Source organism: Haemorhous mexicanus, chromosome 1, assembly GCF_027477595.1.
Source record: "Haemorhous mexicanus isolate bHaeMex1 chromosome 1, bHaeMex1.pri, whole genome shotgun sequence".
NCBI classification, from domain to species: domain Eukaryota; kingdom Metazoa; phylum Chordata; class Aves; order Passeriformes; family Fringillidae; genus Haemorhous; species Haemorhous mexicanus.
In genome coordinates, this window is record NC_082341.1 from 24,594,288 (window position 1) to 24,622,270 (window position 27,983).

General features: G+C 37.0%; 2 protein-coding genes across 10 annotated transcripts in view; one reads left to right on the forward strand and one right to left on the reverse strand.

Moving 5' to 3' along the window:
- Nucleotides 1-9,703, forward strand: part of CASD1 (CAS1 domain containing 1) — a 28,878-nt gene extending 19,175 nt beyond the window's left edge. The window contains exons 12-18 of the mRNA XM_059843376.1: nt 490-646; nt 2,184-2,263; nt 3,144-3,245; nt 4,542-4,682; nt 5,194-5,271; nt 6,273-6,365; nt 7,375-9,703. Of these exons, the coding sequence (XP_059699359.1) occupies nt 490-646; nt 2,184-2,263; nt 3,144-3,245; nt 4,542-4,682; nt 5,194-5,271; nt 6,273-6,365; nt 7,375-7,641 (918 nt within the window). The 3' untranslated portion in view covers nt 7,642-9,703. The remainder of the gene's footprint in view (nt 1-489; nt 647-2,183; nt 2,264-3,143; nt 3,246-4,541; nt 4,683-5,193; nt 5,272-6,272; nt 6,366-7,374) is intronic.
- A 942-nt stretch (nt 9,704-10,645) lies between these two features.
- SGCE (sarcoglycan epsilon) overlaps nt 10,646-27,983 on the reverse strand; it is a 32,853-nt gene continuing 15,515 nt past the window's right edge. For 5 of the 9 annotated variants that reach the window (XM_059843385.1, XM_059843395.1, XM_059843411.1 and 2 more), the window contains 8 exons: nt 25,653-25,725; nt 24,640-24,838; nt 22,814-22,976; nt 19,448-19,659; nt 18,665-18,691; nt 17,756-17,944; nt 16,122-16,165; nt 10,646-12,161 (listed from right to left, as the gene is read on the reverse strand). In XM_059843385.1, coding sequence (XP_059699368.1) covers nt 12,106-12,161; nt 16,122-16,165; nt 17,756-17,944; nt 18,665-18,691; nt 19,448-19,659; nt 22,814-22,976; nt 24,640-24,838; nt 25,653-25,725 — 963 coding nt within the window. In that variant the 3' untranslated portion in view covers nt 10,646-12,105. Of the gene's footprint in view, nt 13,545-13,633; nt 15,303-16,121; nt 16,166-17,755; nt 17,945-18,664; nt 18,692-19,447; nt 19,660-22,813; nt 22,977-24,639; nt 24,839-25,652; nt 25,726-27,983 lie in introns of those variants that run through there. The other 4 variants (XM_059843429.1, XM_059843390.1, XM_059843401.1 and 1 more) reach the window with 3 other exon arrangements.

Consider the following 27,983-nt stretch of genomic DNA (forward strand, 5'->3'; position numbering starts at 1 on the left):
CTCCTAGGTTTTGCAGCATATGCTGTAGTACTTTTATTTTTTTCTAATGTATATGTTTTATTGCTATTAGGTCTTATATTGTCCTGTAACTCAGTTCATTGTGCTTATTAAATGTACATTTAGAGCCTGGTGATGGCATTACCCTGGCTTTAAATGAGCTAGCCTAGGTAGCGTTTGGGGGTGAAAAAAGAGAGCCATTAATAGCATCCAGCAACTAGAGCGCTTGGTCCCCAGCCTGGGAAGTAGTCAGACAGGGTTAACCTTATTTTCATCACAATCTCTACCCAAGCAGGTCAGGGTAGGAGAGGTCCAGAACCACATAATCAGTCTTGCATTGCCCTGCTGATGTTCCGTGTGCTACTTTACCCATGTTTCAATGTAGAGTACATAGATATTTTTGTACAGTGCTAAAGGAACATGTCCTCATCTTTCTCAGCTTTGCCTCCCAGTTTACATATCCTCTGTCTTCTGTCCTCTGACACCCCCCAGGTTTTATTTCGTCTCAATTTCTTGGTTGTGGTACTGTGCATAGTGATGGACCGACCTTACCAATTCTACTATTTTGTGCCATTAGTCACTGTCTGGTTTATGATAATTTATGCCACTTTAGCTGTATGGCCTCAGATTGTCCAGAAGAAAGCAAATGGTAAGATTTATTTTTTTCTTTCTGCTCTAAAACATGTATGTTATTACAATGATAATCATACAGAAATGGCATCGTTTGTAGATCTCAGTCTTTTTGTTAGCCAAAATATGCTAAACAGCTGCTCACAGAAATACAGTTTGTCATAAGTGAATTAGGTCAGTTGAAAAATATAACAGCTGATGACTAAATTCTTCCTCCGGTTACAGTCAGATTAGAATACTTTTTAATAGGTTTGGATCATTAGGATTGTGTATTTTACTGAATTGTAAGAATTGTAATTTTACTGCATGGAAATGAAAACTATAGGTTGCACTGTCTGTGCTTGCTGGGGCAGTGTCTGTCGTGCACTCGGGGTGCAGTGTGAACAGGGAATGTTTAGACTTTCTCATTCTGTGTTGCCAAGGTGTCTGTCCATCTTGAGCACCAATTCTGCCTTAGCTGGCCAAATAAGAACATGGGCCTTGCTATCCTAGTATCTTAGATTAAATGAGCTATCAGAAGTATGTCTTGTGGTACAAATATTTTAAATAAAAATGGAGGTAAAATCCCAGTTTGTGTTGCAGTTCATTAAAAAGCTGTAAAGCATGTAGTAAATGCTTATTATCTAATTTGCCTAAATTAGGACAAAAACCTTAAGAGCCTTAAATCTTCATTTCCTATTGATGGAGGAATATCCCTATTTTATAGCCTGAAGAAATGACCATGAAACATACCAAATATATACCAGGAACAGATGCTGCAAAAATACACTTGAGTAGTTTTACAAGCTTTCTCAAAGGCAAATATCTTTTTATTTTTTTTTCCTACAACGGCACTTCTCTTCCAGAAACAGAGAAATTACTCTCACGTACTTTGGAGCAATAGTGTACTGTAAAAGTAGAAAATTTTTCAATGAAACTTTCAGTTGTTTATGATCCTGTTTGCAGCTGCCAATTTATATGGTAGGAGGGGGAGATGATCTCTGTTGTCATGCTGAGGTTTGGGTAGAGCTTAGTATCAGTCAACAGCTTTGAGGAGTAGTTTCTCAGGCTTGTTTCAACAAGATACTTGTCCTTAATGACCTGCAGTTGAACTTTGGAGTAAAACTGGTATCTCAAAGTTTAATAATATTTACTCATTTCACATGACAAAAGGAAGGTATTTTTATGTATATATTTATTTATACTCACCTAGAATAAGGACTGCCTTTGCAGAGTGTTTGGGAAAGCAGAGGTTTTAAAACTATTTCTGTTTGAACACCCAAATTCTCTTCTTTATGTATTTTACTCCTGTCTTAGAAATGAGGCTTAGTTTAGGCTTAAAACTTTATAGAGGAGGGTAGATTTAGTTGCTGTGAATGTTTTTTTAATGGCTTAAAGTAAAATTTAAATGTAGATAGTGATGAAATATTGCTAGCAATATTTGAACATTTATTTATGAATGGATCTATTACAAAGCATAGCTACACTAAATAATTGGCAGTTATTACTTAATGTGTTCTGGGGCTTGCTGTTGAAAAATTAATGATAGTATAATGATTAATTTATTTCTTCCTCAGGGAGCTGCCTGTGGCACTTTGGTTTACTGCTGAAACTGATTTGCTTACTGACATGTATATATTTTCTGTCATATTCTCAGGTTTGTAAATCCTGGCTATATTTATCCTTAATGACCTAAGAGTATATTAGACCTGTCTCTACTTTTTGATATACTCATAACTTGTATATTTGCTCCAGTATCATAAATACAGAAGAAAAAAAAAAATGAACCTTTTGATTTCTTCTCATATTTGAATTGGTTTGGGTGCTGGAAAAACCCACAACTGTGTGTCTTACTCATTGGTTTGTTATGTTTGACATATTTTCAATGTACTACTGTGAATGTAGTAAATACAAGGGCCTATGCTTTGGGTTTGGGGTGGGGTTTTTCATGTGCTTAGAGTTACTGGGTTTTGCCAGCATATGGGGATGAGTATGGTGATATGGTGATAATGAAGTTCTGTGTCTCTTGGAGACCTAGTCTTGGCTTTGATACCACATCAAAAGATTGGTTCTCAGGCAAAATTAGCAGCTCCCTGCATGCTGTAAGTACAGCTGACAGAAGTCAGGGTAGAGTCTCTCCAGGATCTTACAGGGGGGTTGTGTGGTTTTAATCCCTCACTGGTTTTCAGCCTGTTGAACTGTAGTCTTGGAGTGCATATTCCTTATCACACCCTGTGGAGTGCATATTCCTTATCACAACCTGTTAGTGGATCTCTCCCTATGAAGAGCAGTACAAAGTGCAAGTACCTTAAGGGGAGGCAAACCTCAAACTCTCTCATGTGAAGAAGTTTTTTCCTTTTCCTTTTTTTCCTTTTCCTTTTTTGTGGGGCAAAGACTTCTAAGGAATTCTGTTGTTTTTCTAGTGCCATGTAGTTAGTGAAATAAAGGGAGAATAATATTAAACATGTTATTGATTTATATTTAGTAAATATAGTTGACATCAGTGTTAATGCTTTTTCCATGTTTGTCTTTTACAGGGTGCATTTGAGAAGATATTTTCATTTTGGCCATTGTCCAAGTGTTTTGAACTGAATGGGAATGTCTATGAATGGTGGTTTAGGTGGAAGCTGGATCGCTACGTATGTAACATTTGCATAAATTTTTACTTGTCTTTTAAATGTATGTTTTAATTTGTGGGAAGAGGGAAGGTTGTTTTCCTTCCCTCCAGAGAAAACAGGAGTTTGCCCCAGTGTTTAATAAAAGACAAAGCTGTACTCACTTTAGTGCTGCATATGTCTATCAAAGCCTTGCTTAAAAGATGGAAGTTTATTTATTTACTTCTGGATTTAAAAAAATGAAGTATCAAGTATCATAGATCTGTCTTTTCTCAAAAATTTTACTGTGAAAATTTAACACCTGTAGCACTTCAGCCTGTAGAAAGACAAGGAAAATTACTGTGGTAGCTTTCTTAATAATACTTTTTGGAAGTTGTATCAATTAAGGATATATTTCCTTTAAGGTAAAATTTAAAACATTAAAGTCAGGGTCTTGGTGCCCAAACCAGACTACTGTTGTACGTATTTTTAAATTGTTTTCCATTGGGAAAGTGCTTTCCTTCCAGTTATTGACTCTGCAATGTGTGGGAGTAGAACAGGGAGACATTAGTCTTTTTTTCTTTCCTTCTTGACAAAAGTGAGTGGAGTTTCTAAGATGGAAGCCTTTTTAAGCCCTGAGCTTACCCTCAAGGGGATCGGTCCCACTGTGTCCCCCTGGGGCAGTCTGGGTGGCAGGGTGTTGTCACACCTGGGGCTGCCGGCAGCAGCACACCCTGCCTGACAGCCCACGCTCACTGCTGCCTTCTGTGAGCACTGTGAGCTGGGTGGTGCTGCTGAAGAGCAGAGCTCAAAACAAGTACAGAGGACAAGAACTGTGTGGGCCTGAAATGACCTCATGTTGCCAACTGATGAGAACTTGGCATAAGATTGTAAAACACTCACTTGAAGAATTGTGTCTGTGAGAGAGGGAATCACTTGTCCTGTTTCTTGAATGTTTTCACCTGCCAGATTGGGAGAAAGCCAAAGACTTGTGGTTTTTTCCCAGAGAAAGCCTTTTCAGTGGTGGCATAGATTGCAGAGGGGATAGTAGTTACTTGAAAGCTTCTTGAAATTTAATTGTCTTGTCTTTAATGCTCTCTGAAGCATTAGTAAAGATTTTTTATTTGTAGGTTTTGAGTTGAGTTAAAAATTCAGTTTATGACTATCTCGTGTCATAAAACCAGAAAGTTTGATTTCACTTGCTTCAGTAAATCTGGGAAAGGACCTTTTGAAACACAGCTTTAAAACTATTTTATCTGGTAGCAATTCTAGTAAGAGTTTATACCTGAAGTATTTGTAAAAGTCATGAAATATGAATTGCATTCTGTTTGTCTTTTACAGGTAGTTTTTCATGGAATGCTGTTTGCTTTTATTTATTTGGCATTGCAGAAACATCAGATGATATCAGAAGGAAAAGGAGATCCACTTTTCTCGAACAGAGTTTCAAATGTTTTATTATTTATTTCAATTGTGTCCTTTTTGGTAAGTATCTGTTATAACCTTGTATAATCAGGTTTGTAAATATCTGAAAAACAAGTTTTCTGAAGTTGTTGTTTAGTCAGTACTATCTAACAAACCTTGAAAATCTTTATCTGGAGATATTTTAGCTGGGTTTTTCTGTACAGCCCTACCTGTCTACTCACTAAAATATTTTCTGTTCAGTCATTACTCTTTCAGTTTATTTCAAAGCTTAAAAGAAAATTGGATCGTAAAAATAACATGGTAGATAACACAGCTCTTATCTCCACACTTGATTGCTTGTCTATTTTTAATGAAAAAAAGTTGTATTAAGAATTACTCATCAGATAACTATTCATTAGTTGCAAAGAAGAATTTGAGAGAAACACAAAGGTTAAGTCATGTATTTTTTTCTGTTAGTGTCCCCGTATTAGTGAACCTACTAATGCTAAAACAATTCAAAATATCATACTCTTGTTTCATTTTTATATGTACATATAATTGCTACACAGACTAATTTTTAAATATCTTTTAGACCTACTCTATTTGGGCTAGTAGCTGTAAAAACAAGACAGAGTGCAATGAACTACATCCTTCTGTTTCTGTGGTGCAGGTAATTATTAGTCCTTTTTGAGTACTGTGATAGAATCTAGTCTGTTCTTATTTGAGCTTTTTAAAAATTCTTTTAAAATATATTTTTACTTTTGCATGGAATGTCAGATATTGAGCTTCATTCCCATCTCTGAAAGTGAAAAAGAGTTTAACAACATTAGTCAGTTTTTCATTGCCTTTAAGCCCTGAAATTGCACACCGTGATTGTGGTTTTGATTTGTCTGGATGTCCTTAGTGTAGGTTTCATATGCACCATTTAAGTCCAAACCGAAATTTTGACCATTTGCATAGCAGTGGAAAAGAAGAAAACTGTGGAAGAGAAGGAAGGTGTAGAAAAGCAGGAGGGTTTGGGAGGTATTAGTGTAGGAAGCAACCCATGGGACCCTGTAGTCACTTCCAGACAGAGAAGAGGTGGGCCACAGAGCCATGTATTTGGTTTTCTTAAATTTAAATGTTCCTCTTGCTGTGTGCCCTGCCCCACTATACTCCAGCTGTCTCATTCTGTGCCCTGTTTCTTTCCTCATTATTTTGTCCTCCTCTCTTGAGGGGCAGCAAGAGGGACTTAATTTTTAATATTACTTTGTCCATCTTGACACCCTTTCTTTAAAAATTGAGGGTTAACTCAAATTTGTGGCCTCCTTTATTTTAGGCTGGCATGGTGTTACATGTTTTGTGACCATGCCTAGGAGGCATGTAGTAACACCTGTCAGCATCAAGGCCATGATTCTACTGGAGATGTAAATGTGTCCTGATATGCTGTAAGCATTTGTGTACAATATTTTTAGTTTCAATACCTACTTTTAGTATAAACTGCATGGATTTTTGTTTGGTTTATATTTTTATTAGCTTTTAAAGAAATCTTAATGCATGATGCACTTTAAGAAATCTTAATGCACTTCACTTAGTGCAGCGAAAATGGATACACCTTTTATGTGTTTGTTTGGCTTGTCATCTGCAGTCACTTTCTTTGTTTTACCTTTTTATTTAAAAAAAAACCCAAAGATTTTAGCTTTCATCCTCATCAGGAACATTCCTGGATATGTCCGATCTGTGTATAGCTCATTCTTCGCCTGGTTCGGCAAAATTTCTTTAGAGGTAAGTGGAATGACCAGAAGTGCAGTGAATTAAAACTTAGAAATGTAAGGTGGTGTTAGGTGGTTATTGTCTAGATTAGACTATAACATAGAGAAAACATTTATTGGCCAACTAAATACCATCCTGTCATGTTTGACCTTTTTTAGCATTATAGCTTTTGTTGCACTTAAGAATCGTGGCTGAAATAGCAGTCTCACAGTAGCAAGCTGAATTCTTGTGCTGTTTTAGGGGATGGGGTGATTTAAGGCAGTGGGAGTGGGGATTAAATGCTAGAGTATGCTGTGAGGTTTATGCAGCTGGAAGATAAAAATTGAGGTCAGTTAAAGAATTTGCATGAACTTTTCTTACTAGTGTAAGAACACTTATAAATGTGTTTGCCCTAGAAAGCTTTTTGTGACTAATAAAGAAATATACCATTACAAATAAACCCCTTCTTACTGCAAGTGTTCCATTGAGTGTGTATTTTGAAACAGTAGGAATTATCTTCCTTCCCACTTTATTTGCTGTTTAGTGATATTAAATGTGACATTTTATTGTATTACTAAAACACATTTCTAGGAGAAACTCATTGCAATACAGTGTATATGGGGTACAGGATTTTGTGGGTTTTTTAATGGATCACATTTCACTCTTCCAATTCCTTGTGGGTTTTAGGTGCTGATCAGCTCCAGGGAGCTGTGCATTCATCAGCAGGTGATGCATTCTCTCTTATTTGCCGGCATGTCAATTCAGAGCCTCACCAGAGGGACAGTAACTGGGGGAGGCAGATTCTTCCCTGCTCTGATGGAATGTATCCAACGCTCCCCTGAGCTGTATTTGGTTAAGGGCCAAGCAAACCCCATGTGATTTAACGAGCTCATGGTTTTGTTCTGTAGCAAAGACGTGGAAAACAGCTTTCAACTTAAGCAGAAGTGTATCTGTTGATGCAATAGTAATAATTCTATGGGTTTTGGTAAGTAAAAATATTTACATATGTAAGTACTGTTAAACTTTTTTTTTTTTTTTTTAGCTCTTCATTTGCCAATACCATATTTGGCTGGCAGCAGACACAAAAGGGATCTTGGTGCTTATTCCTGGATATCCAATGTTTAATGTTCTTGTCAGCACTTTCATATTTGTGTGTGTGGCACATGAGATTTCTCAGATCACTAATGATCTAGCACAGATTGTGGTTCCTAAAGATAACTCAACTCTGCTGAAAAGGTTGCTATGCATAGCTGGATTTTTTTCTGGACTACACTTCTTCTCAGCAATGCAAGATCAGTCAAGGCATTAACTTGGAAACTTTCTTCAGGCTTACTTTGTGTCTGTCCGAACAAAAATTCTCAACTGGAGGTACAAGAAGACATTTAAATTAAGCGTGTGGAAAATGTATATAGTGGAAATGTACATATTTTGTGTGGAAATAGCCTTCTCAAATAATCTGGGAAACAAGAGTGCACTGTACAGAATTGCATGTGAAAATGAGTCTTTTCTACTGGATGTTTGTTTCTGTTTACATATCTGTTGAAACAAGACACGAAGTAGTGCAGTGGTTGAGCAGTATCATGGGCACGTCACGGGATTCAACCGGCGCTGGGCGAGCCCAGGGCCAGAGGCTGCGCTGTTGCTGCTGTTCCAGCGCCCGCCACGCCGAGCAGGCGGAGCCCTCCTCGGCAAGGAGCACGGCCGGGAGCCGCCGGAACCGCCGTCGGAGCCGCCGCTGAGGCAGCCGGACCAGGGCAGTGCTCTGAGCAAAGTGGTCATTTGCTGGTTAGAAATTAGTGTTTGGGGTGGACATAGTAATACATGTTATATGAAACCCTTGGTATGTGGAAGTAAAAAGTAATCATCTATTCAGTGGTTGAAGATTATATACAAGTTTACATAATACTTTATGAGGGTTTTTTTAGAAATTTAAGATGTGTTCAGCAAATATGGTGAATTCTGAGATGAATTTTTTTTATAAAGAGAATTTGGGTTTTCTTCCTAGAATTATTTGCTTTTTCATAAATTTTTCACTAATTCATTTAACTGTGTAGTTCTTTGTACAATCCCAGTGAACAAACAAATGAAAATTCAGAGACTCAGTTCAAGATGGGAAATTTGTATAAGACCCTCCAGCCTTTTTCAGTCAGATGAAATCCCATCATATCCACTCCATCAGATCTTAGGGGAACGGTGATCTTTGATCCTCTCCCTGTGTTTGTAGGTGACCTTGAATAAGGTCTCACTAGGGAAGTAGTGCCATATTCTATGCTATAATATCATTTTCATTTAAGGGGAAGCACGTCAGTCTGTTGGTATCATGAGGAGCAGGGATTGAGTGGTCAGCTTTGTTGCATGCAGATGGTTGAGTCACAGAATTACAAGTGAAATGAGATTGGAGCTGTTTGGAGAAAACTTTTTTCCCATCATTCTCAGGAGTGCCCAGTCTTTCTTACTAATTTTTTCTTTTAGCAAAAACCTTAAAATTGAAAGAAACAGTCCTTTAGTGTGGCAGTGGCAAGCTGTTGTTTACATTCTACTAATCAGTGAAGTTATGGACATTTCTTCGTTGGTTGTGGGTTTTGTTCAAGTAATTGTTTGACCTCTAGTTGCTTTTTCATTTTAGTCTTCTGATTATTTGTTAGCAGTCAAAAACATGAGAGCAATATTATTTTCCAAGCATATGTGCAATTATGTATGATTATGAACAACACCAATCCTAATTTGTACCATATATACTGTCACATGCATGTTTTTGTTCTTATCCCAGGTAAAACATTGAATTCAATCTTGCAGCCATGAATGAATGCAAAACAAATTTATGAAAATAATTACTTCAGGGGTTTTTTTTTGTGTGGTGGAGAACAGTTTCTTTTAAAGAATGAGCAGTCATTCATCATAAAAACCAAAAAAGAAATCATTCACTTCCCCCAAATTCATCAGTTTTACTAAGCCTGCCAGCTGTTTTCAATATACTGAAAAGATACACAGCCGTTTGTTCTGGGTGCATATTACTTCCAGTGCTTGGGAATTTAACCTCATTGATCAATACATTTGAGTGACTGAAGGAAAGAGTGTAGGTGGACACCATAGTGGGGGATAACCAGCATAACCTTCATCTATGCCAGTATTATGAGCAACAGGGAACTGTGAGCTTGAGGGATAATTTTTGTTTTGTTCTTCACAACATAACTATTGTAGATATAACTCTATTTATCTGTTGTACAGACTTGGTTAAAAGATTTATTTTTAATGTTTGAAATAATGCACTTGTTTACTATTACTGTATGTGGGATAAATATATTTTCTTTTCAGGTTATGTAAAAATATGAAGTAATTTAAACATTAAATAAAAGTGCTGTGGATGCTTATTTTTGTAATGGGACCAGCATCATTTAAGTAAAAACTCTATTGCTTGTCTCTAGCTGCTTTGCAGGTCACTGTATCACAGACTAAGGCAGATGCAATGCAGGAATTGTTCTGCACTAAATGGCACTGTCCCTGCTCTGATGAAATTCCAGCTCCAGTAGCCAAACCAGCCTGGAGCCCTTAGCAGAACTCCGCAGTGGAGGCGTCAGATGCTTTTCCCTGCCAGGAACTCTGCAGCAGAGCTCTGCAGGAAAGCAGAGGAACAGACTCAGCTTTTCTTTGGTCTGGCAACATCAAGAAACCAAGCCCATCTTGAAGACTTGCTTGAGTTACGGAATTTAGATTTTACTTGAGCTACTTAAATCCCACTCTCAGTAGAAGGGGCTCCTTAAGCAAAGGAAATACCAATCTCTTTAATCTTGTGACCAATGACAAGACACAAGGAAATGGCCTGAAGTTGTGTCAGGAGGTTCAGGCTGGATATCAGAAAAGGTTCTTCACCCAGAGGGTGGTTGAACAAGCTCCCCACAGAAGTAGTCACAGCACCAAAGCTGCCAGAGTCCAAGAAGCACTTGGACAATGCTCTCAGGCACTTGGTGTGACCCTTGGGAATGGTCCTGAGCAGGGCTGGGACTTGGACTTAATGATCTTGATGAGTCCCTTTCCCAACTGAGCAGGTTCTGTGCTTCTGTGCTCCCAGAAGCTCCTGATTTTATAATTAGGGAGATACACAGTTCAGTGTCCACTTTAGATACTAAGTGCAGCAAATCCTCTCCAGTCAGGATATCTGTTTAGGCATTGTCCCCAGTTAAACAAACCCTGCACCATTAGCTCCACCCCAGGTCTCAGACCCAACCAGGCAGTATTGTGGCTGGAACATTAAAAGCTGTAACAATGTTATTCAGGCACCCTTTTGTAAAATAATCAGGCAACAACTTCACTACTTAATGTTTTCAGTTTTATTAGATCATACATTTCATGTATGTACAAAGAGATGTGTAGGGCTTTCTGTTTAATTTGGTTGCAACTTAATACAATATCCATTCATATTGCCATCATATAATGTTAAAAGAGGCTGTGAATTTACTGTCTTAATTATTACTAATTCTTTAGCCATTAAGTGTCTTTAACCAGCTTTATAAATCTATGCTTTCAGAGTAATTGTTTTAATAATTAAAAATAAATAATTTGTTATTAAACTTACCTCAGATAAATGAAGATTTCGATCATAAAATAATTCAGGTATTCTTAATACCCAACTGACCTACATCATCAGATTCTTTCCAAAATAGGTGGAGCCTGCACTGCTACAAATGAATTCTTTATGCATGTAACACTTTATTTCCTTAAATACACTGGTGCTGTTACATTGATACAAATAAGGTGGGAGCAGCTCAACTGGTAGATCCATTGATTGTCATGTCATCCTGGAGTTATCAGAAACTACTATAATCCACACCCAGAACTATTTACAAAGTTTAATCTTATGTTGCATTAAAAATCATTATTTAAAATCCATTCCATTCATTTTGGTTTCAAAACACTGACAGCTGATACATCTGAAAAGAGTAGTATAAACTAATAGAAGCCAAATGATGATTGTACCCGAATTATTTTTGCAGCTTGGGTAAGAGATGAAAATGTTTAATTTACTATAAACCTCAGTGTGCAGTTTAGTGATTTGCTTTTCACAGATAACCATCCAAGCTGCTGGAAAGAAGGGGGGGTGGTTCTCTGAGGAGGCTGATTTACTGGTGAAGTCACTTCTCTGGTATCTTTTGGATGAGGTAGGAAGGCATGATGGATGTCACTCAAAAAGTGAGTAGGAATGGCTCTTTATTCCACCTGTTTCAGGAACTGCCTTTAATTTCTCTACTTGAATGCCTGTAGCTTGAGCTACTGCTCCTGGTCTAACAGCCACCAGCAGGATTTGCTGCCACGTCCCGTGGGCTGTGCTGAGCATGTAGAACAGCTTTGTAAACTGATACTGAAGGTTTGACAGTATACAAGTAGGTACCACGTACTGAGCACTGCTTATCTACTTTGCTGCCACAGTGATCATAGTTTGTGCTCAAAATTAGTCTAAAAAGCAGCTCAGGATTCGTTCTATCTGTTGAAATCCTACATTCAGGTCCGAGCCTACAAACACATCATTGATGCTTAAAAATTAAAGTAAATTAAGGTTCTGTGTTTTGACAGAACTGGGTCATAACTGTAAAAAGAGAAAAACAAAGACAAACGAAAAACCACAAAACCAAGAGCAACTATTTTGGTCTTTTTACAAAATGACCTCATTTTACAGATTCCTTTTATCCTCTGTCTTAAATTCCAAAATTACTCAAATTTCTCTTAGCAGAGACTTCAGGAACCTCAGCTAAGGAAATGTAGCCAGCACTTGGCAATTTTAAAGCAGACGCAGTTTTCTGCTTACAATGCAATGTCCTGATGAACATACAGCTTCTGAAAGAGAAAATATTACAGAAAAAAGACAAAGCATAAGTGTCAGCTTAAAACAAAGCCATGCTTTGACGTAAAACCCCAAGAACTCTTGGTGTCAGCTGCTACAGCTGCAGACCCTGAAGTCCTGTATGATGTCCTTAAATTGAAGATTTAAAGAAGCATCAGAAATTCATTTAAAAGCTGGTGAAAAGTGTCAGTAGATGAATTATAGTTGTCTATTGAAAAACATGGAAGCCCCAGTTCCAATTCTTTTAGCAAAGTCCATATATTATTAGGCTTTCAACTGCATGGACAAATGCCTCTCAAAGAAACCACTTCCCAGCAAAGTATGCCTTTAATTAAGTCCTTTTAAGATGTGAAAATATAATCCTTTATTTACTGGATATTTAATTCTCCCACAACAGTTTGCACTCCAAAAAGAAAAAAAATGTGGAGGATATAAAAAATAAACAGCATTGGGGCTCTTTATTGTGAATACCACAAGAAAATTTAAAGAGTGTTTTTAAAGAGTTAGTCCAAGTATACCAAATTAAACCCTTGCTCATTTGCAGACATTAATTTTTGCCTACAATAGTTTGTAACAGTTTCTTCTAACATAACCAGGTGAATGGACAGATTTTAAATGCTTTATTGCTTACAAGTATTGAAATAGTGTAAATATCTGTTAAAAGAACAGAAACCCAATTTTTATCATGAGAAGTTTTAGTTATTTTCTCTAAGGGGTTATTTCTTTATTTATTTTCCAAAAATAACTTTGTTCATTATATTTGGTAATCTCTAAAAAATTAATACCTAATATATGTGCAATATTATTTCTGAGCCTCATCATGTTGCACAAGTTTTCATGCTTGTACACTACTTCTTTTCTTGTGCAAATGTTAGGCAATTATATCATCCCATTAACAGTCTGAAATCCTTTGAAGTTTTGATTTCCCTGTTAGAACTTTCAGGAGAGATCATAAGACAGAATAAAGCTTGATATTTATTAATACATATATATATATATAGATAGATATACATACACACACACACATATATATATGTGTGTGTGTATATATATATATATATATATATGTATATATGTGTGTATATATATATATATACATTAAAGATTACTTCCTGAATGTAACAAATATAAAAAGTTATCAGTGTTTACAAATTGTCAAAAATGTCCAAAGTACAAAAGGATACAGTACATCAGTTATATGGAAGTGATTGTACTCCTGGCACTGAAAGCATCATAATACTGTGGGCATGCACAATATACACCAAAAAAACTCATGCATCAACCAGAACAAATAAGGAAGTGAGACAATTTGCTGCCTTCTTTGATTACAAATTCATTGCTTCTGTTAGTTTTCTTTCCTCAGGAATACCATTTACCTGCAAAGAGATAAGAATTTATATAACCCATCAGTGGCACATGATGCTTCAACAGTACTGAACTGTCAACTATGGGCACAGCACTAAAATAGTATTTATTATTCCTTTATTTATTATTCAACAACCACACTGGAGAAACACTGCAAGTGCAACCTGGATCAAAAGACAACATATACATGGCAAAGCATTCTTCCGGGAAGGGAGAGGGCTGGGAAAAGATTGTTTAACTGGGAATTTATCTTTCTACTTGGGATCTAACAGACTTCATAGGGAGGCTGAGGCACAAAACAGAAAAGGTGGTACATGATGTACATGCAATATTTAGTCTTTTATATTTTAGGAATACCCTATAAGCTTTTTCATCCAAGCACCTCAAACAGTCCTTGTGAATTCTGCCTACTGACAGAGAGACAATTATAAAACCTAATGTATCTGTTCATACTGGAGACCAGTAGCAATTTTCATCACTGTAATAAACATTAGATGTGAGTGGTCATCTCTCACACAATTCTTTCCCAATTAACTTTTAACTTTGTGAAATAGTCAAGTATTATGTCAGCTATTAAGTCTGTCTTTTTATATAAGGTTAAAATAAAACTATTCCTTACTGGGGATTCAGATAGTTCCTGAAGTGGAAAACAGTTATTATCCATGGTTTGCTCTTCAAATTACTAAATATGGTCTACTGAAGATTTAAAATAGAAATTTCCATTCACAGCTGTGACTGATAGTATGTTAAATTCCCTCAGTATATTACTGTGGGTTTTCTATAGAAAAGGAAGAAAATTTAACCATTAATGTCTCATTCTATAGGTGTTTTGGTCTTAGGCATTCCATTTCTCTGAATTTCTTACTTGAGCAGATCAATAAAATCAATTGCTAAATTTGTACTCATGCTACTAAAAAACACGTAGTAATGGCTGAATTTTGTTTTAAATCATAACTTTCTAAAATTCTAACATTCTGGCAACAGGTTATGGATATTCTTTCAGAAAAGCTGCAAAAGGCACATGCCATCATGTCATGGAAGTGCTTGCACAGTCACCTGCACATCTGAGCTACAAAGCAAGGTGTCATTATAAACCAAGGGAAGAGGAGGAAACGCCCCCTGTCCCAAATTCATTCCACCATATGCCCCCCCTGGATTTCTGAGAGCTTGTCACAGGCAGCATCTGTGATGAATATGAAAGAACAGTTGTATTCTACAGAAATAATGTACTGCAGAAAATACAGACACAGGAGAATTTTTGAGATCTAATTTTAGGGCAGTTTTTCAGTGCTACTCAAAAGTGAGTAGCCTAAGACCAAAGCTGTGCTAGCTTGAGCCTAGAGCTGTGCTAGCTTGTATTTCATACCTTTGAAAAAATGCCTCACTGCTGTCACTGTACAGTATTACCAGGTGATTTTGCCTCTTATTTGCTGCAAGACAGACTGGAATTCTTGAAATGAAACAGTCATAGCAGAAGAGCAGCACTGTGTGTCACTTATTCTGCCTTCTAAACAGTGTGAGTGAGAAGAGCTGTACTAAATGTCAACCCAAACCAGTGCTGGAGGCTCTGGATCAAGGCTGTGACTGCCAGGGTCATCCACCATTTCCTGCATATGTACAATGAAGAACACAAACGGCAAAGCTACCAGAACTGCTGTCAGACTTTTTATACCTGTGTTTCTAATTTCCACATAACAAAACCCACATGGAGAGAAACTTCTATTATATACTTGCCTCAAATCTTTGAAATGTTGTCATACGAAATTCTCCTTTAATCCCCGAAAGCAGTAATGAAGAAGAAGAATTTTCAATGAAAAGAAAGAGTTGCTTATGTAACTCCTAAGTTAAAACAAATCTTCTGCTTGGAGCTGTAGTTCTCATATTATGTTCAAAACATATGTATCTCTCTAGAGTTTTGATTTTGATAACTCCTTGAATATTTAAAAATTACACTTGGCCTCTACTTTTTGCCTGTGTGGTCCTTAACCCCCTCTCACATGGCTGTGGCTGTAGGTTTTTCTCAAACCTGAGATGCTAAATAGAGGGGACAGTCAGCCTTAGTCTAATGGGTCATTCCTAACCTCAGTCAGTACACCAGCATTTGTGAGAATGATACAAAAGTGATGACTAGAACACAGGAAACCTGAAGCATGGATGTGCCTCACCACAGATTCCCCAGTATCAACACTTTGTCCAATAACTGAGCTCCTTCTTCAAAGCTTAACTAATATTGGTGGGAATCAGAAATTTATGTTTACTATCAAGTGTCAAAATCCAAACCATGTAACTGCATTTGGGAATCTGGCTGTAGCTTCATGTAACAGAAAATTATTTATATGAGGTTTCTAAGTTAGCTGAACCAAATTCCAGCCTATAATGCAGAAGCCTGACATAGCATTTCTTCCTTGTTTAAACAATCCCATGCCAAAATTCTCACTAATGTATCAAAAAAAAATTCTAGAATGACAAGTCCGTAATACTTCACTCTATTTGAAAATTATTTCCACTGTCCACAGACTGTATAAATTTTGACAAGTGTTTTCTCCACACTGGTCACTTAATAATTACAGTATTTTCTCAGTACTGACCTGCACTCTGCTGCTGTGGAATCTGAGTCTGATGTGGCAGGTTCCTATAAAAAACCATTTAATATCTTTAATGCTTCCATACGAAGTCTGAAGTGTATTATGATGAATGCTCAGTATTTACACTTCTTTTTTTTTTTTTTTTTGCTTATGAAGCAATAATCTATTTTCACTATGCAAATACAGATGTCCAAAGGTTAGCCACGACCATGAAATAAAGACAATCAGTGCTAAAGTAATTATTTCACTTGTCAGCTATGTTCAAAGGCTCAGACTTGCTGAAATGCCAGAGGCAACAAGAGTCACCACAGGTTTCTGAAGTTCAGCAAAGTTTGGTTTCTGTAAGTGAATATTCCATATTCCATGAATACAGCAAAGGTGACAGCATTTGCAACATGGTTATTGAGTGTGGAATGAATGGTCAGCCACTTCTATGTGTCAGACCAGTTCACTTAGCAAGGCAAAGCTGCATTTCTGTGCCCTGCTTAAGTGTCTATTTTAACAGCTACCAGATAGAGGTGTTTTTACAGAAAGGAATTAAGGGGTACAATGTAGGTGAAGCAGATAAATACCCTATGTACAATTCAAGAAAGCTTTTGGTACAGGATTTGGCACCCCAGTCATAAAAATTGCCATTCTGAATAGAGAAGAAGCTTTAAAAGATGGGGCAGAGCACTTTGCAGCACTTGTACAAGGAATAATTTATACAGCTGTCCTTTCTGGAGACTTTAGCTTCTGGGACAGGGAGAAGAAAACACTGCTGCAGCATGGATCTACATTGTGAAGGGAATTTAGGACAAGTAAATTAGGGCTGAGTTAGAGCTGGCACAGGACCAGCACCACTGGGGCCATGCAGGCCTGCCAGCAGAGGAGGCACCAGCTGGAGCTGGTGTTACAGCACAGCACTGGAAAACACCAGCCACTTCTGAGACCACTGCCTCAGATCTGCTCAGCCCCAGGCACCTCAACCAAACCTTTCCAGAAACGCCTCTTTGCTACAGCTCTATGGAGTTATCTGAACTAGAACATGTGCAAGCATTGGTGTCTGCCTCACTAGTTTCACTAAGTTATGATAAATGAACTCTAAGGAACAGGAATTATTTTTCTGGTTTCTGTCTTGGAAAGAGAGTAGCAACAATGGAAACGGGAGAGAGCTATGAGCATTTTTCTTGGCAAGCCTGAATTTATTATCTGTGTAATGGAGAACGTTCAATGTCACTGTTTCAAACACAAACCATGTGTGACAGGTGCGTGACTAACCACTTACAAAGTCTGGATTTTCTGGTATAAAGCTACCACAGATTTGGGTATGATATGGGTCAAGAGACAGGGTGTCTAAAATAGAACAGTTTTAACTGAATCCTCTGTCAAAAGTAGTTTTTCTCCAAAACATGCAGAAATCTAACTGTTCCATGCAAAGCCTCTTGCAAGCCTGCAGCCTCTTGCCAGCCATTTAATCTTATAACAGAAGGCCTTTCTTCCTGCTGGAAATGCAAAGATCAGAGCAATCTTGAACTGGAGAGTCATTACTGAATCCTCCCACAATGAACACATTTCGGAGGACAAGCACTGGGATCTACAGTGAGGTCACGCAGCACAGTGGGCATCAAGAGCCAGAAGTGAGTGTGAACACTTACTGCTGTGTCTGCATCAGAGGCATGCTGGTGTTGTCGTAGCTGTCCGTGTGCAGGGGCGGGACGATCTCGCCCGTCACGGGGTGGAACACGGGCAGTGTGGAGAGCGGCCACGCGATCTCTCTGTTCTTGGACATGTCACGAAGCTCTTTGGTTGATTTCTGTATAGCACTGTGGTGCACCAACTGGATGCTGTGTCAGAAGGAAATAAAATAGTGAATACATACTTTAAATGCTTTATCAAAACAGAGAGAAGTTTGCAATTATTATTATTATTATCATTATTATTAAAGTACAAAGACTTGGATGCATGCTGCAGACTACAGTGCAACAATTACAACCTTCACATAGTTAAATTAATAAATATTTGATTTATTTAATTTTTTAAGGCAGTAATTATTCCATTAGATTTTTCTGTCTGAATAGATATTTTCCGTAAGATTCAAGACTGCGCAGTTTGTGACTGATGTTCCATTTATTTGCTGCAATTTGGTTTCATTTTCATTTTGGTTAACTCCTGATTCTTGCGGTAGATTCAAAAAGCTTGTAAATTAATTTTAAACCACTACGTATTATAGGCACTGGATACCTTCCAGGATATTTCTTCTCCTGTTCGCTGCCTTTAAGAGACAGGCTGGGAAGTCCAACAGCCAGGAGTATTAATTGCATATTAACATATTTATTCTAACAGCACTATTTTATTTTGAATTACAGTCTTTAATTTCAAACCCTTTTTATTCTGGTCTTCTATCCTTGCCAAGACTGATTTAAAAGCAGCTTTCACATTTATGAATTAAACCATGAATTAGAGAGAATGAAAGAAGATTATGACACATATGTATGAAGCATGACGAGCTACTGAGAATGAAAATTAAATGGTAAAAGAAAAATAACAGGAAAGAAGACACTTACTCTGGTGTTTGCATGTTTCTCTTTTCCCTAAAAACAAAACAAAATTTATGAATTAAATAATAGCATTGATAGTTGGAACATTAATCTATCTGATGATGAAAACAGTACATGATGTAGAAATGCTGACAAGGTTATGGCTAAACGCAGCTTGGCAGCATTTGCAACGGGGTTTGTGATGAGGCCTTGATGGACGCACGTAGAGAGATGTGATAGTGGTGACAGACACACACAGACACACACACAGGGAAATGAAAAATGCAGGTTAAAGAACAAGCTTCTGGCTAAAAGAAACTCTGTGACAAAATGAAATTGCAGTTTGTGTAAGAAATGGCAGAAATCACGTTACTTGCTGCTTTCCTTTTATGTGTTTTTCTTTGATAATATGTCTAAATTCAGTTAATCTCCTTAACCAGGTTTATGTTATAAAAGTTAGCATTTTAGAAATTACTTAATATGCTCCTGAACCAATGATCCTTTATTAGTATTTTATTTGCTGGAGGCATTTTGGAGAGCTGTGCATATGTTGAGATTTTGGGGAGTTCTGTGCATATGTTGAGTATATTAACCCTTTCTAGAACAACTAAAGGCCCTACATCCACTTGCTTGGAAATCAGTGCATGTGCTTAAGCGTCAAACAGTTCAGTATTACAAGCAGATACCTTTTGGCCTGTTTTAAATGTTTATAATGAACTGAATGGAGGGAGATATTCTAACAAATAACCTTCTATGCATTATAATCTCAGAAAAATCAAGAGTTACTTATTAGCACGTTCAAGTACTCACACTCCTTCCCGTCGGCAGCACATGATATAGGCAAGTATTAGAAAAAGCACCAGTGCTATTGCCGAGGGCACTGCCAGTGTAATTAGGAAATCCGAGTAATAGTCTCTGCTTTTCAGTGTATCAGAAGGTGGCTTGTATTCTCCACCATCAGGTAATATTCCCTCTCCACGAATCACTTCCTGAAAGGTGGAAACTTGTTTTGTATTGTCAACCTAATACCCAGGAAAAAAAAAAAAGAAGAAAAAAAGACTATTAAATAACACAGTAACATAATGTAAAAACAGGCAGGTATTTAACTAACCATAACATATAAAAAAGATCCATATTACTCGTTTTAAAAATTCTAAACAATTTAATCCAACCACTTTTTTTAAATAATAGAAACTTATATTTTATGAAGCTTCTGATCAGTGTGATAAGTAATGTTATAATATTACTACTCTCTTTTGTGCCTAGCAGAGATACCATGTCTTTTAAAGATTAATTTTAGGCACACATATCTCACACAAACAGTATTTGAGTACAGATTCCCTAAACATCTTTAGTGCAAACTAATTAACTGATTCTGATTTCTTTTTGATTAATTAATCCATTTCTTACTAGTCTTCCTAAATGACAATACTATCCTCTCTTGTATAAAGATGGCAAAAATGAAGAGTCACATACCTACAATGTTCTTCCTCCTTCTTCTTCATATCACACTTTACATCCAGTGCTCAAAAAATCAAGAGCCGTCAACTGAGCTGCCAAGGACAGCTCATTGTCTCCCTCACACAAATTCAAATTCAATTAGCCTCCAAAAACTGCATCCCTAGTCACAATTTTTGTGTGTGTTTGTCTGTACCCAATGGTCTTAAAAATACAAAGCTGTTTTGCTGCTATATTTCCTATTGCTTTTGACTGCCATTCCCAGATGCTTTAATTTTCTGCATCCATTTTTTGTTATATGTTACTGTCAAGTTTTATCAGTGCTAGCTTTAAAATCATTAATCTCCAGATCATTAATACAAATAAAATATATTTGCTTACATGCTTGACCTTTTGTGTGACTTTTCATTGAGAAATCTTGCAAATGATGGTCACTTCTTTATCAGTTACACTTCAAGTCATAAAATGCTGTATTACAGCTTAGGCAATGGGTGAAGAGATTTTTATGAAATTCCAGAAATCCTGCTGAGCCTCAAATGTGTGCACGCACACACACACACACACACATGTAAGTGTTTGTTTAACAAAACTTGATGCATTCTCTGCTCATTATTTCCAGAGTATCTCCTATGTTAGGTACACTGAGTTCCACCTGGCTGCTTAGCTGAATCTCAAACCCTAACAGTGCACAAAAAATATGTACTTATTGGTGTGACTGACAGAGGTCCATACACAATGGGAGAACAAGCTGTCAGACAGCAGCTTCAAGTGGAGCATTCATTTCATTGCCCCTCCTTGCAGAATGTGTGACCCCAAACTTACATCCACTCTTTGATTGGGTGCTAACTGCCAACACCACCTCATAACAGTGGGAGGATGAGGATATGATGGCTCTATTTTCTATCACTTGTTTTAATTGTAGATATGGGAAACAGAGCTCAACTCCCTCCCAGCCCATAGGTCTGGGGAGAATTCCTGTCTCTCAGCCTGCCTTGTGAAAAGCAGACTGTGATTAGATAGAGGGAAGCTTGGTCCCTTTTCCCTTTGATGCAGCAGGTTACAGCAGAATTGCTGCTGGCAACAGCAAACACCCCTAAGACAGTTTAAATTCAGTTACTGTGGCACATGGCCAAAACAAGTGCTGAATTCCAGAAGGCTGTGTTATAGCTGCTGCAGAAAATAATACTTCTCTGAAAGCCTGTTCCTGTTACACATCCCAAGGTGATCTCTGCTTTTCTCAAACCAGCGTGACAATGTTGCTTCATGATTAGTTTATAAGCCACTGCCATTATCAGGCATTTTTTTTCTGAAGAAGTACTCCTAACCAGCTTCTTTTCCTTCTGCACGGGCACAGCTGACTGTTCTTGCATTACTGCACAATCAGTCTGCTGCTTATTTTAAAATTCACCCTTTTTTCCAAGACTGTTTCTCCAATTTCTCAAGACCTTTCTGTCCTTCAATGCACCTGCAGATCCTTTCACTTTCATGGGGAACTACAAATTTAATTTAATAAGCACATTCCATCATCCAGCTATTAATGAGGAATAGCCAGGAATTATTATTAATTCTGCTATGATTATGGCTACCAACCAGCTCTTCCTAGCTTCACCTAGGCCATGTTCCTGAGCTTGCTTGTGAGACGGTATCAAAAAACCTTACCAAGAAGGAATGATATTTGCTGCTCTGCCTTGGTTCTACTTCTTCCTTGCAGAAGGAAATGGAAGACTTGACATAGTTTTTTCTTGCCAAAGACCACCTGCCTTCTGCTATTTTGCAGGTGCTGGTAAGTATTACTGTATACACTTGGGCCTTTTAAAATTTCTCAACAGAAAGCCAATAAAAGCAAATAATCTGGGTATTCTTTTGAAACAAGTATTTTCCAACCTTCTAGAACCTTTCCTAATTTACAGTGTATAGGTACAAAAGACTGGAAGTTATCCCATCAATTTTGTGTATGAATACCTTTCTATATACTCAATAAGTTTTTTTCCATCCAGTGTTTAATATCTTCCTTTCAGCTTCCTCCTGGGTAATGTCTGAAGCAGCTCAACAACCATGTAAGTTTATCTGCAACACTCTCTTCCAATACTGCATCATTTCTTGATTTTCCTTACAGCAACTAAAAAAAAACCCAACCTTAAAAAGCCTCTCTGGGAATTATTCTCCTTTCATGGCAAATAGTCTAGTGCTTGGTTATCTTTTTTTCTTGCATTTGACAGAGAAGAATGTTCCTATTTATCATTTAAGTAGTCAGCATTACTTTCATTCCTTTTTCTATTTAATTTTTAACATAAAATATGTTTTAGATATTTTTCAGAAACAGTTTTTTAACAGCATATTATCAATTGGTCAGTGTAGAATCAGAATCTGAAAAAAACATGTATGTATGCACACACTTTTTAGAGAAGTGTAACTAGCAGCATTCTGAATTACAGAATACACCTCTCATTACTTTTATTTTTTTAAGCCCTGGAGTTCTCTGGCCATTTGTAGAATTCACTGCTAGTGAAAACAAATACAGTGATTTCACTGGGGCTCAACTCTAACAGAATTTAGCCCAGATAGCAAAAACCTTTCACAATCTTAAGAGTGTCTGCTAGGTGGGAAAAAATATCAGTCACAATGAAGTGGAATTGGCAACGTTGTCTGACCAGACTGGTAAAATTCTTACCTGTACTTCTACAAACATCACTTTTATGCAACAATAAAATAACTCACCAGAGAGATTTTACACCAGTCAATATGGAATTGAGTACGAAATTTTTTATCACAGGTTATTACAGGCTCCATTTCTTGACTGCACCTCAGCTGATTTTGTGGGTTTTCCACTTCTCGTAAACACGAAGAGAAAGGAACATCTGCCCCAACCATCACATACACACTGCAGAAAGAGATGAGTGACAGACCAGCAGGATGTCTCACAAATCCCCAGTGGACAATGATGTACTCTTCCAAATATTATTGCTGTACACAGTAACATTCAGCTGTTACTTAAAGATTGAAATTACTTTTTAAAATAATTTTCCTTCATAGTATACTTTTTTCTCTTTGAGCATACGAGTAACAGACTGAAATCAAAACAACTTTCCTAGCTGCTTATTACAACATATTCTGGTTTGCTTGTTAATGTAAATGTTTCAGTACCATCAGTTGTGCCAATGTCTATGAAGTCAAAGAGCTCCAAGTGTGGCTTCCTCATGTAAGTAAATCAGTACTATTTTTGAAAATTGCATTAAAATACTATCATTTTGTTGTAAGGAAATCTTTAATCTTACTCATCACAGATTTTTTTTTTAGAGTTTTTTCCCATGCTTTCAAAATAAACTCACAATGACTAGTTATTGTTAAACCTAACATAGATATGAACATGCTAACCCCCAGCTGCTTCTGAAAGATTTCATACTGTAGCTATGCATGGCCAGCAAAATTTGCTTAAAATACTGAAAGCTGAATGTAAACCTAATACTTGATTTAGCATCACCATACATAAAATAAGAGCTACTGCACTGATTGTATTATTCATTGTCATATTTAGGTATATGGAATGCTGCTGTAAAATACAGTCTGCTGCACCAGGTTATAAGGTACCAATGGATTCTGAAACAGAAACAGTTAGGTCCCAGTTGCCACTTGTTACAGTAGGCATTATCTAACTAAATATTTGAAGTGTAGCTATTTGTATTAAGTGACTCTGCTATTACTCTGGCTAGTACAGAAGTCACTTCTTTAAATTTGCTCAAAAACTTCAGAGATACAACAGGGCTCTGAAAAAGCCAGTATTTTTTGCACACATCTCATATTTTGAACCTTCATCCCTTTCTTAGATACTATTTGACTCCAAAATATCTAAAATTATCTAAAAATAACTAGGCATCTTCACTTTCACCAGGGAAAAGCACTGTCAGAACCATATTTGAAAAAACTGAATCCTTACTACTTTCCTGTTAAATACTGTTCAGAACAGTATTTATGGTTACAAATCACAACTGGAACCAGTCCATTCCAGCAGTTTGCACTCAGTAACCTGAGATCCCCAGACACCTTACGACTTTCAGAAGAATGCCAACAGTGCTCTTGAATCATATAACTAATTCACTTAGTCAGAACAGCTAAAAATTACACTGTTACATGCAAACTGCTCTCAGAAATTGAAGTGTCTCTGCTCTATCATAACTTGCCTCAAAATTTTGAGTTTAATGAATTGGGAATGGTTAAAAGCTTGAAAAGCATGCCAAGCAACTGCTCAGAAGTAAAACTGGGATTACAAAAAAACCCATATTAACTACCAACTCATTTATAATTAATGGAATTTATTAGTATTCCTTGGATTATAACATCCATATATAGGAAACGTGCCCTGTTGTAGTATATCTAACACAATAAATTCATAAATGGGGCTCAGAACAGGAGTAAACTTTTCATATCTAATTCCAAAACATGAAACAGCACTTGCAAAGTATCTAGAAAACTTGAAAAAATATTAGGCTTCTGGGTAACAAAAGAAAAAAAAGTGAAGCAAAAACATCATACTGACACATGCTTACCCCTCTTTCATGTCATTAATGGGAAGTGGAACTCTCCCTCCCCTGTCAAGGGCTGAAGTAATGTTTATGGCGTTCAGGCGTTCTGGCTGCCATACATTTTTCACTGCTCCGAGGAAGTCACCCAGAACTTCACTTGCCAGCATTTCTTCCACATTCATATTCCTTATGAAGAATTCCGCTTGATATGGTAAAGGAAAATCTACTCGTGATGAAAGAGCGTTGCATTAAACAAAGGCTCCATAAATCCAAAAACAAATCTTCAAAATATCTGGAGTAATGATGAATGTAATACTACTTTAAGATTGATTCACCTTTCCAAAAATCCTGTGTTTGAATTAGCTAATTTTGAACGTGCTGTGATTATGTTAAATTCAATAGAGAGTACCATTAGCTGCTACTTGAGCTGAAAACCTTCAGTTATTTGTAAAACAACAGGGAAGAAGCAGACCAGAGGAAAAGAGTCTCAGTTGCTAAAACTTCATTAAACAGATATAATTACTTTCAGGCTAATTTGGGGGTCAAAACCAATCAGCAGCAACAATGGATTCAAGCTCTTGACACTCCAGAAGGTAAATGTGATAGAGAACTAATTTTAAGGTCCAAATGCCATATGCCATAACCTGCTGTTTTCTGACTCTGCCTACACAACTGTTCATTGCATAAGGTACACACAGAACTAAGAAAACTAAATAACATGCAAAGAGTGAAATCCTTCATGTAAGGTCCATTTGAAAAGACAAGAGAAATTTCAAATTAGAAGTTTAATGAAAAACAAAGATGCAAACATTTTAGTGTGAGTGAAAAAAACCAGTCCTGAATGAGAGAAATAATCTGGATTAAAAAAAATCACAATTAATTAAAGCAGGGAAAATTCTCTTACTTCTCCCCTGTGCCTCTGTGTTTAGTTTGAACACCAGACAACTATTTTACAGTATTTATCTTCAAAAGCAGGAGCCCATAAGAGAGTTTTGCTGATTCAGTTAAAAATACAACCAGCTAGTATCTGTACATACCTTCTGCTGACATTATATTAATGATCAAATTGTGTCTCGCTGTTTCAAAGGTACGCCTGTTATACGCAGTGATCTGGAGTGAAAAAGATTACAAAACAATGCAAAAATGAAAATTATATAAATGAAACATCAGTGAAAGTTAAATTGATAACTTAGAAATACTTATCAGTTTTTAAGTACTTTGCCTCCTTATTTTGAAACCTATGAACATTCATTCACTAATATAAAATTTGAAAGGTAAGGTCAATTTACTTAATGCAGTACTACCATCAAGTCAGGATATTGGAATTTTCTTGGCCAGTCTATAGCCAAATAAAGTTAATGAATATGTGAAAATAATACATTTTGGTTCTGATAGAAATGTTCTGCCTTACATGTGTATTACTTCTCTTCTGTTATCTTTAAGAACCACCATAAGGACAGATTGGTTTCTCCATTTTCGCATGCAGCCTCCAATCCCCACCTCCATCAATACTGTAAGATCTAAATCCATCGATAGCTCCAAGGAAATAAACTACATGGAGAGGTTTTTTGAAGGAAAAAGTGTTGTGATGCCAGGAATTCTCATCTTTGGGACTGCTATTTAGTTTTAGCTCTGGTCCCAGTGAAGTCTCACTCCATGAATGGATTCAAAATAATGCTCCAATAAAAGTAGTTTTAAAAAAAATCCCAGAAGCTGTAGTGGAAGTGAAAACTAGAAGGTAGATGCAACATTTGTGACTCTAATCTTTTGAAACATACACCTTCACAAATAAAATAAGCAAGGATACTAATCTAAAAGTTAAAATATCTAGGATACCTGAAATGCATGCAAGTGGTTACTTCTCAGTGGTGACTGCACTCCAAGGCTGTACTATGATTAAGCGAACATTCATAAGAAATACAGAACAAGGCTGGCTATCAGTATAATTATGTATTATCTTCTCTACCTTTTTTATCCTTGCAAGGTGATAAATCTCTCATGAAATAAACTGAAAAAAACTAATTTTATTTCTGATTTTAGACTTCACTCATTTCAAGAGCAAAGGAGAGGCAGAGGAGTGACAATAATGACAGAACTATGTTGCTTCTCAGCAGAGCCACAAACCATTGTGCCACTGGCTAATAAATAAAAAAAGCAACAGATGTTGCACTTCTTTTAAAGGATTTGAATGAAAAGGAAAAATGCTGTGGAGTATCTACTGCAGGTTTGTTTAACTGGAGAGGGAAAAGCTTACAATCAGATCTCATTTAAAGTTACAATTTCATTATAAAATTAACAGAAAATAAATTTGAGATTTCTCTAGTCCTAATTCTGCTAATTTTTCAAAGGGTTTCTCCAGCAGCTGAACCACTAGTACCCAGAAAATCAACCCCTGGTCATACAAGATCTACACAGGAGCAGGGCAGTATCACTGTGAACCTGCACTCCAGCAGTGGGAGCTGCCAGCATAGCCCATACACCACAGGCAGGCATGGCAGAGATTGCCTCTGTCCTGAATACTCATTCAGACACAAACTGTCCTTGCACAACTTTCAAAGGAGCTTGAGCTCAGAAGGTTACCTGCTCTACTGCAGTGCTATGCATAATGCTAGGCTCTCCTAATCATGAGGTCTCCTCTAGTTAAGTGAGCTCCCCATGACATCCCCTCAGGAATTATAACATGATGGAAGTTATATTCAGGCCAGGAATATGGAATCACTCCTCTAAGAGGGCACTAGGAAGAGGATCAAATGCCATCTGCCCTCCTCATACGCCACAAAATTAATTCAAAAGCCACATCTAAGACTGGAACTGCAAGGAATTAATTTGTATGCTAGGCATGATTTACTTCAAATATGGCTCGAGGTCAAGCTTAGAATGGAGGTCTTGATAAAGATCCTAGAATCAAAAAGTACATGCCATTTAAAAACTGCCAATTTCAAATAATGGTTTCCTCTAAATAAAACTAAGCAAAGCCTGCAAGAACTTCTGCACATGATCAATTCTCAGATGGTATTAGTCCTACTGAAATCAAAACAGAAGCATGAGTACAAAATTTAACATGGGTGAAACTATCTGCAGTACAACAACATTCAGAGCTATCATTCTGAAGGAAGAAAAACCACATCAAATGCAATTTAGAAAAAAAAATACTCATCAAGTGTTTAAGACAAATATACTGCTGAAGCAGCAAAATTGCTGGAGCAAGTTATTGTCCAGATTTCTTAACACTGAGAACTACACAGTGCCTGATTCAGTCTGCTGTCTATTAAATACATGGTAGAAAATATTGTCCCTTTTCCCTTTTGAATTGCTGCTCAATGAATGATTAGTGCTTTAAACCATTTGAATAGCTAACTCTCAAAAAT